General features: G+C 35.2%; 1 protein-coding gene across 1 annotated transcript; it reads right to left on the bottom strand.

The window, feature by feature from the left end:
- Positions 1–53: 53 nt before the first annotated feature.
- LOC143586412 (inositol diphosphatase DSP1-like) lies at positions 54–3,991 on the bottom strand. Its single transcript, XM_077067968.1, has 5 exons — positions 3,629–3,991; positions 3,176–3,269; positions 452–509; positions 320–363; positions 54–235 (listed from the first exon to the last, which is right to left on the bottom strand). The coding sequence occupies exons 1-5, from the start codon at positions 3,832–3,834 to the stop codon at positions 80–82; spliced, it is 558 nt and encodes a 185-aa protein (XP_076924083.1). The 5' UTR covers positions 3,835–3,991; the 3' UTR covers positions 54–79.
- Between the last annotated feature and the right edge of the window lie 6,092 nt (positions 3,992–10,083).

Below are 10,083 nucleotides of genomic sequence, written 5' to 3'. Positions count from 1 at the left end.
AACATCATTCCTGAACTACTAAACATATTCCCGGAAATCAAATTTATTCCGACCCAAACGGGGTAATGGGAATTGGGCTTTACCACTTCAAGTTAGAGGCATCAAACAGCTCCATGAATCTCTGATCTGAGATTCTAGCTTTAGCAGCTGCAAACTTTTGGTATTCATCAAATATTGTAAGTAGGTTCCATTTCTGCATCTTTCTTAAGCATCCCACCAGACATCCCGTTCGATGCTGGATTAAGGGAAAATAAATAAATGAATATTATTATTTATAATTAGAGATAAGTAACAGTGGGACTCAGAAGAAAACAAATACCTTTCCTCTTTTACAATGAATCAACAAAGGGTGGTTTCTTACATCTGCCAACAAAATAGAGAAGCATAAGAATTCAACTTAGCTTACATTTTAAGTTCCATACAAGACACGATGAAAAGAAGAGGTAAATACCAATGACAACTTTTAATGCTTCTCGAATGGTATCCTCAGGAATATCAATATACGGTTCCTGCATGGTAATATGAAAACACATAGAGATATTGAGCGTATACCTGATCGGTTACTTGCTTGTAGATATTATTTTTCAGGGAATCTATATTCTAAAGCAGAGATTGTTGGCCCAGATCTTGATAAACACACAAACAACAACAGGATAGTCAGATGAACACAAATAAGAACATAACTCGTTCAACTTGATCTTTTCACTATTATTGTGAAGAACGAAACACACCAAAGCTCTTTACGAAGATCTCTATATATACAACTCCTAACAATATGTCCTAGCAAATTAGATAAATTTTGAATTCAAACTCTAAGCTTTATCTTCAAACTATTTATTAGATGTACCCCCTGTACGTACATTTCAGTTGTTCATAGTGAACAATCATTCACTGGTTTCGTGCCTCCACCCCTCAAGGTCATCCCAACATTAGTTGTGCGCTTTACCCGGACCTAGTCAAAATGGTATTGATGGGGAACATGAGTTTTGTCTAATGGTACGTTTAATTGCATATCATAAGTAGATGCACTACAATTCTTGTGATGATATCACATGATTATCTGATAGTTCTACATGTTTATGGTTCTATTTGCATATAAAAGTTTAGCCTTGTCAAGAGCAGTTCTAGAACTTGGTAATGCAGTTGGAGTAATGAAACATCCGTCAGTCTTAGACATTCAAGTGTAATGAACTTGGGCATTTTCGGCATGAATGTCAAAAAGGGAAGAAAAAGGCGGAGGCAAACCTTATCGGGCATGAGGATGACGAGTCAACACTCTTGTGAAGAACAACTGGATCTCGAAGGATGAAGAGCTCACTTAAACTGAATTTAGTTTAAGGGGAGAGTCAATCAATCAATCAATCAATCAATCATACCCGGTGAAGTCCCACCAACAGCAAAGCTATAGGTAGGGTCTGGGGAGGGTGGGATGTAGGCACACCGTACCTCTATTCAAAGGGATAAAGAGGTGGCTTCCAAAGAGACCCTCAGCTCTAAAGTCCATATGTATAAAGCAATACAAAGGAAATCAAAGTTCAACAGTAGTAGTAATAATAATAATAATAGTAATAGTAATAATAATAATAATATATGTGGAAAGAATATACTAATACTATATATATGGAAAGAATAATACTAATAATACTAATACTATATATGTGACCAAAATAAGGTAAATAGAAGCCCTAAGGAATTCCTTTCTCCCTAAAAATCCTTAACTTTAAGGGGAGAGTGTGGAAGTTAAACTAAACTTAGGGTATAATTGTCATTAGTATAAAGTATGTTTAGGATTAAAATTGTATATTATAATTAGGAAGGGTCTCTTGGTTATTAGTAATAAGTATTATACGGTGCTTATTTCCATACGTTGTCATGTTTTGTTGCACCGACCAGTTCACATTGTCTATATATAAGGAACAATGTAATCGACAATTGTGTTCTTATCATGTTAATCAAAGTTTCAGTTTGTGTATCCATCTTTTGTTCTTGATATTCATTTCTGATTTGCTATATTGATTACCAACACCATCTCTCCCACCCCAAGTAAAATATGTTTTACTTTTTTTTTACTTGCGTTAAAAGATGTTGATTTTGAATGACAAATGTTTAGACATTTAGAGCATCTGCAATGGGGTCTTACGACCCCATAGACACCGATGTGGAGAAGGGAGAGAGAGTAGTTGTAAACACAAAGAGGGGGGGGGGGGGGATCACAAGGTCCCTGGTCAACTACCGTCCGGGCCACACATCTTATTTATGTGAGATGGAGGGGTGGAAAAAAGTGTGCGGTTCATAGAAGAGTAGAAGAGAAGTGAGAGGGAGAGTGACGGTCATCAGATATATTCACGGCAGTGATGATATAGCGGTCCGTTGCCTCTTATTTCAGTATGCGCTTTGTCACCATCTGAAACTCTTCTCAAATTTGTTTAAATATATATTATACCTAAATTAAGTACCTCACAAGAGCGATCCATGAATAATCAAAAGCAAAAAAATGTACATCAAGCACCTTATGAAAATCGATTAGGTCCATGTGTTTATTACGTACCAAAAAGTTCTAAACATTGTCCTGTTACTCTTAATTCTTAAAACCAAAAGCAAGTGTCCACATCGGCTTAACCTGTTCTCAATATTTTTCTTCCAATCTTAATTTATGGACCTTCAAACAGTGTATAGTTATCCTAGTCGCCGCATATATAGTTATTGTAAAATTAGTAATTTATTGTTATTTGACTCTCTTCAAGATAAAAAGTATAATTAGCACAAATATCTCATATTTTAAGGAGAATAATTCTAGTTTTTGATATAGGAAACTACATGCATCACAAGATTTTTAATCTTCAACCACTACCCATGAAGGTGGTTAACGGTGATACTCTAAATCGGGCCGTGGATAATTTGATTTCTGACTGATGATACTCATTGTTCTAGTAGTAAACATGATGTATTTTAAACACTATTTCAATTAATCCGTGGAATAATTGAAATGTGGATCCATAACCAGTACGAGAAACAATAAGTAATCATGGCCATGATAAGAAAACCATCAGATCAGATCTCAAAGTATCTTATATCCAGCTAGACAAACATCATGAAGAAACACAACAAACTACTTACATTATCAATTAAGATTTAAGAACATGGAATTGCCTGACAGAATCGAAATCACCCGTACCTTGGTTCCTTCAATAGCAAAGTGAAACAACTGAATCCGATTAGACTTCAAGAACTCCAAGTTATTATCTGGATATTTTTCGGGACACAAATATCTACAACACAAGTTCAATATTCTATTAACTTCTATTGTTAATTTCATTTCCATCTATAAGGCTCAAGGTGATCGGGCTGGACTTATTTGTTCATTAAATATGTAATGAGTTTATGAGATTGCAATAAGAGTTTTATTGTATTTGGTATTACTTATTTGCCAATTCCGGTCACACTTATTGCTATCAAGTTTTGAGTTCGTTTTTCTTGATTATAATAATACGAGAGTTCATATTCCTAAACTTGTGTGTTGGTAAGTGTTTTGATTATCAATTCGTTCTTGGACTTCAGCCGGATATTGTGATGTTAATTATATAACCGGCAATCAATCAACTTTCTAACCAAATAACAATGAACTTACACGATAGAGCGAAGGCCTAGGGCAGTAAGAAATGAAAAGTTGACGGAGTCCGGGAAGCTGGAACGGTAGATACCATGATCGACCATGGCGAAGTTGATAGGTGGATATAGCTCATCGCCGGTGGGGTCTACTTTACCGGTGGTCTTTGTTGAGAGCTTGATGGTTCTACACATGTCACCGCCTTCATGATCTTGGTCTAGTTTCATTGTATGAGAATGGAAGAAAAAAGATCTAGAGAGAAAAGATGGTGAAGAAGACTATTCCGGTCTATGGTAGTTAAATAAAATACAAGAGAGAGCACCAGAGGATCATATTTATAGGGTTTGGAAGATGGTTTTTTCTAACGGCTAATTTGAATTACTGTCGTTTATTGGTGCACTCCCATCATCTTCACTCCTCGAGCATTGGAGACCACCTTCAAAGGAGGAAACATTTTTTTTTGTCATGGCGTGAGACTTGAACCTAGTACCCTCTTCTTTTTAAATTGAAGTCTTTGAGTTCCGAAAATGGTTATTTTTTCTTTATTCTTAATACTTATTATATTATTTTCCATTTTTTAAGTATATCTTAAAGCAAATTATTGAACTATAATAATATATACATATAACGTCAATGTGACAAATTATGTTATGCCCTTAACTTCTATCTTTTGTTTTATGTAAATCAATTTACTTTTTATTTGCATCAAAACGATCAACATTTTGAATTTTGATCGAGAGAGAAAAGTTAATAAACTGTTTATGAAGTAGACGAAGTTACTTTTATGTTAAAATGAGATTACCCTTATAATCGAAAATGAAATTTAAAACCGTACTGGTCACATCATCGGTATCAAATATTCAATTTGCATACTTTAATAACTACGGTTCTATTTATAATCTTTATAATCACATACTACTTGTAAAACTAACAATAGTTAAAACTTTCTACACCTAATTATGTGATACTAGCTTGAAATTAGTCACTTGTATTAAGATTGAAAATATTATGTTACTTTGAAAGCTGATCAATAAAATATTATAATGAAATAATAATAATAATAATAATAATAATAATTTTATTAAACTATGTGTGATTTTTTTAGTTAAAAAAACATCGACCACATACTTATTAACCAAATAGCTAGCGCTAGCAAAAACCTGTACGTCATCAAATACAATCGAAACTATCCTATATGTAAAATTTACAACATTAAAATTGATCCAAGTGTCCCACACCAATAGGGACATCTCCCTATACGTTTGGCTGATAATTAGCCATGACATCTTCAACAAAGGTGATGAGATTAGAATAGTTAACGTGATGACTATAATGTTTGATTCCGGTGTTATCAATATCAATTTATTTAAAATTAGAGATACTTAATAGCAAGTTGGAAAGAAAATATTATTGATATTATAATTTTGGTTTTCAAGGGCGTCGCCCCTCTAGATCGACTGGGTGATTTCCACCACCCCTAGTGGGGACTAGGGACCAAGGGCAACGTCCCTGATAGGAATAGAAATGATCTTCCTTGTTAAGCATGCATTGAAAATTGTTGGGATATGCATACTTGTTAAAATGTTGCATGGGAATGATATTCAATAGCAATTGATTATTTGCACTTTGTTATCATTAATCATCAATGGCAACTTGGTTTAATTAGCAGTGACAAGTGTGCTCATTAATAAGTTACTACTGAGCCATGTCAACTTAATCCTTAATAGTAACTGACTAGGAAGCTATGTAAATGGGATCAATAATAGGTTGGTTACGATTTTGGGTAATAACTTTATTGGTGGTGGTTTGGTAGGTGAGTGGGTTTGGGTGGCTTGGGGGGGGGGGGGGGGGGGGGAGGGGTTTCAGAAAATTTAACTCTTGTATAATAGTAGATAAAATCTTCTTATATGATCAACCGTTTTCCGGTAAAGAGTGGTGTGCACAATATCAGTTACCACAACATAATTAGTACATGAACAATACAAAGTTACCTTATGTTTCAATATACCACTTGACAACCAGGGCCATAACATTCATATTTATTTCTCAATGGCCTTCTTCACCTGCGATATATGCAATAATGAAGTGTTGTAAAACTCTGTAAGCGCTAGTCAGACGGTGGGGCAGAATTAATGACTAATCAGGATTATTGGATTGGAATTAACATTTAAATTTTCAAATAACATTGATGTCGATGTCGTGCTCTAAATAAAGTAATTATCATGTGTTAATTATCAGTAATTAGTACGGACAAGTAAGGTAATCTTCTTAGGGAACCAATGTAAATGCTCGTAAAACTCATTATCTTTATTAAACAATTTTGGACAGTCGATGTGATCAAGCGGATTTGAAAGAGATTAATACTGAAAAAAATTAGCAAGCATATAATTTTGATTGTAAGCGATTGTGGGAAAAGAGCAACTACCCCCGGGTTTCAAATTCATTATTTAACTAATAGCTTAGATTTGTTCGTTGAGACAACCTTAACGGAGATTCTATACGTGAAATAATTTTAAGTGATATTAGGAAACCAAACTTTATGGGTTCTATTAACTAGACCACCCGTCTAACTAAGATGTATCAAGTAATACATGTCATGAAGTCCTAACCATGAACCTTATGATATTGAAACACAAGATAGATAATAATCAATTTTCAATCTCACATGATAAGTTCATAAAGTCATAAGAACAAACAAAACTCACTCTCAATAAATGAACAAAACCAAATCAATCAGTTAATACATAGAATACTAAACCCGGGGGGTGATTACTAGAGATGTTTAGCCAAAGAAACGTGATAAATACGGTAAACTTGATGTTTGGAAGAGTCACCATGGATGAAATCTTGGTTGGGAAGTGTTCAGATGGTCAAGAATAACCACAAAATTGTTCAAGGCTGCTAGGATATGAAGAAGTTTTGACCTAATGTGAAAACGGGCCTTAAATACTCCTTAAAATCGTGAAAATCAACCTTTTGTGCGTCCAGGTGGTCGTTACGGTGGCCAAAAGTCCCTCACGATCTCCAAAGTCTGCCTTGCGGCCTCTCTTTATGCCTCGTCAAGGTCGTAAGCTACGGCCAGGCCGTAACTTACGACAGTCCCTGAACTTAATTCTTTCTTTTTTTTTTTCATTTTCTTGACGAACATCATCCATTCCAAGCCTCCGGTTGATTTCATTAATCTATAGCTTGACTCTTTATTATCTCTAATACTCCAAATTAACTCCTTTAACCTCCAAACACCTAAAAACATAAAACCTCACAAAGTAATCGTGTACGGTATATAAAAACGACTAATACACACAATATCAAACATTAAAAACATATTCTTTTACACACTCATACATACATCAAATTTTATATATAAAATTTTCTTTTTTAATTAATGACCAAATAGCGATTACTCGGTGACTAGTCGATGGGTACCGACCAACGACTAATAGGAACATATACGCGATTTTTACTACCATGATTATGTAATACACACATTCATAAACTAATGCTAAATAATTACACGGTGTTGAACTCAATGAAAAGAATCAAAAGATAAGAGATTGGAAACATTAATGCAAACTCCAAGAGTGTTATCGGTTTGAAAATCGGTTATTCGGATTTTAAATTTTGTTGTCCCTAGCCGACACCGACCACCAAGATTAATAAGGTATATAATGATTACTTTATATAAATAATGTATTTTCTTTTTGCATGATAAATGCTTTTTTTTTTTTTTTTAATTTTAAAAGAAAGGATGCTAAAGAGAACATTCTCAGAATATGCTGCTTTGTCGATTGTTGTTAGTGCGAAACCTACGCACCACGTACTTCTGTTGGTCGCTTTCTGCCTTTCTTCACTGTCCTTCAAACTTCTCAAACAAATGTTGGCGGTCCAAAATATTTTGTACTTTTAAGTTTATTTACTTTTCTATAAATCAAAGGTGCTCGATGAAACTAGCTATTAAGGTCAAAACTATGAGTATAAACAGAATGAGTCATGCATTATTACCGGAGATTAGATCGATAAATCACAAATTAAGTCGAGTTTAAATGAGTTTGGGCCGAACTTATATTCAAATTTTTTATAAAGCTCGACCTCGAGCTTAACATATTAAGTGTAACTTGATGCGCGAGTTTAACCGGCCCTACTATTTATATATTTAATTTTTATTTAATAACTTGCCATTCAAGAGAGATTGAGTGTACAGCTTATTGCCCGCTTACCAACTCTCTATTATAATTTGATCATTTTGTTCAATATATGAATCATTTTCTCATATCTTAAATATATATTTACATAACTAATAGTATATATAAAAATATAATAAAAAGAAATATAGTGAACTACGGTTCGAGCCATGTGGTTTGTCCAAATTTGCGATTTTAGTCAAATAGTTTCAAATTTGTGATTTCCGTCCCTGTGATTTCATTTCCCTTTCAATTAAACCCGAATTCACTAATCCCGTTAAGTCTGGTCGTTTAACACATCAGTGTGCCCTTCACATGAGGGGTAGTTTTGTCCTTTTTATTCCTTTTTTCCCAAATACACCCCAGTCCCTCACGTGAGTGGGCTTGCGAATTAGGACTAGGGTTTATTCGGGGAAAAAAGGACAAAACTGCCCCCTCGCGTGAGGGGCACGCAGATGGGTTTAACAACCAGACTTAATGGCAATCAATGAATTCGGGTTTAATTGCAAGTGAAATGAAACCACATGGACAAAAATCACAAATTTGAAACTATTGGACTAGGACCGCATATTAGGACAAACCATAGGGACGAAAACTGTAGTTTACTCAAATAAATAAAAAAATATTTATGTAATAACTATATATATATATATAACTAATTTTTACCCCCTTATTACGGAGATTGTTTTACATTATTCGTTTATAATATTTATATATTGTCTGGATTTTAATTTTGTTTATTATATAGAAGTTAATAATATACTTAGTATTTGATGATGAAAGGGTTGCACAAATAAATGAGATGTTATTGTAACATCACGGGAATTTTGGGCCAAAAATGACAACTCTCCAATGTTAAGGGACTAATTCTGCCAAATTCAAACTCCAAAGTTAAAAATGAAAAATCTGTTTTCTTGTCCTATCGCGCTACGCGATGGGGACAAGGGACAAGCCATCGCGTATCGCGAAGGGGCTTGGTCAAACCTTCTGGAAGGGTCAACAGCGATACGCGATCGCTGGTTGAACCTACGTCATCGCGCATCGCGATGACGTGTCCTGACACCTCTGGCACAAGACTGCCACGCGTCCACACGTGGCACACCTCTCGCCACGTGTCCCGACGCGTGGCAACACGGGGCACATCGTCTGCCACGTGTTAACACGTGGCACACCCTCTGCCACGTAGCAACACGTGGCAGACCTACGTTGTGACTGTGCGTAGCTACATTGCGCTACGCGATGGGTAACTAGGAGCTTATCGCGTATCGCGATAGGATCCAAAATTTTGCCTATAAATAGCAGGTCCTGGGTCTTCATAAACCACACCAAAATCAATTCTCAATCCTCTCTCTAAACATCTCTCTACACCTAGAAATTCGTGCCAACGATCCACCTCGAAAACCATGCCCCGATTCCTCGATAAACGTGCCATACCTCGATATTCGTACCACTCCCCGACGACCTTCGATCAAAAAGGTGATCCCGTACCGACGTCCCGATGATCATCTCGAAGTGCGTACCGTGAAAAGTTGGTGTCTCGAGAAGCGTGCCGAAGTGAAGTGGCAATCAAGGCGAGTGTTGAAAAGGCTAAGCGGCGTAGAAGTGCTGCTCGAGTATCTAGGAAATATTAAACCGAGGAAAGGTAAGGCTTACTACCCGACTAAAATAATAATAAAATATTATAAAGGCTTAATGCCCTAAGTCGGAATTATACTCGATGTTTATAAAAAGAAAAGTAATATAACAAAGAAAAGCAATAACGAAAGATATATGAAAGTATATATATATATGTGTGTGAATTATATATATAATTCTTTGTTAGATTATTATATAAGTAATAAGGGTATTCTTATATGATAAAAGAAAAAGAATACGTTTCTTAGAAAAGAAGAAACGTCGGGTTTTTATAATAAACTAAAGGTTTATAAATATTGCTTTTAAAACTAAAGGTTTTAAAGTAAAAGAAATGAACTAAAGGTTCATCGAGGTAATAAGACTAAAGGTCTTAAGCCGGGTTGTATATCCGACTAATAAAAGTTATAGTCGTACTATAGGTGCGAGATAGCAAGAAAGATTACGTAAGGACGGTGTTGGAAACCGGTCCCGATCAAAGGTGAATATGCCCCACTTTTACAAACTTGTTTTCAAATAAACAAACGTGTTATGTGTAAAACTTTACATGAGACTAAGTGTCTCTAAAAACATTATGAATAAGAGTAAAAGCCTAACCCTCAGGCTGTAGTATACGTTTGTCTGGATCCTTACATATGTGGTAAAATGTGGTGGGCACATCGC

Source organism: Bidens hawaiensis, unplaced genomic scaffold (genome assembly GCF_021521415.1).
Source record: "Bidens hawaiensis isolate Kalapana, Puna unplaced genomic scaffold, B.hawaiensis_p1.1 tig00034647_1, whole genome shotgun sequence".
Taxonomy (NCBI): Eukaryota; Viridiplantae; Streptophyta; class Magnoliopsida; order Asterales; family Asteraceae; genus Bidens; species Bidens hawaiensis.
The sequence above is the reverse complement of the archived record's forward strand: the minus strand, read 5'-3'. Positions and strand labels throughout refer to the sequence as shown.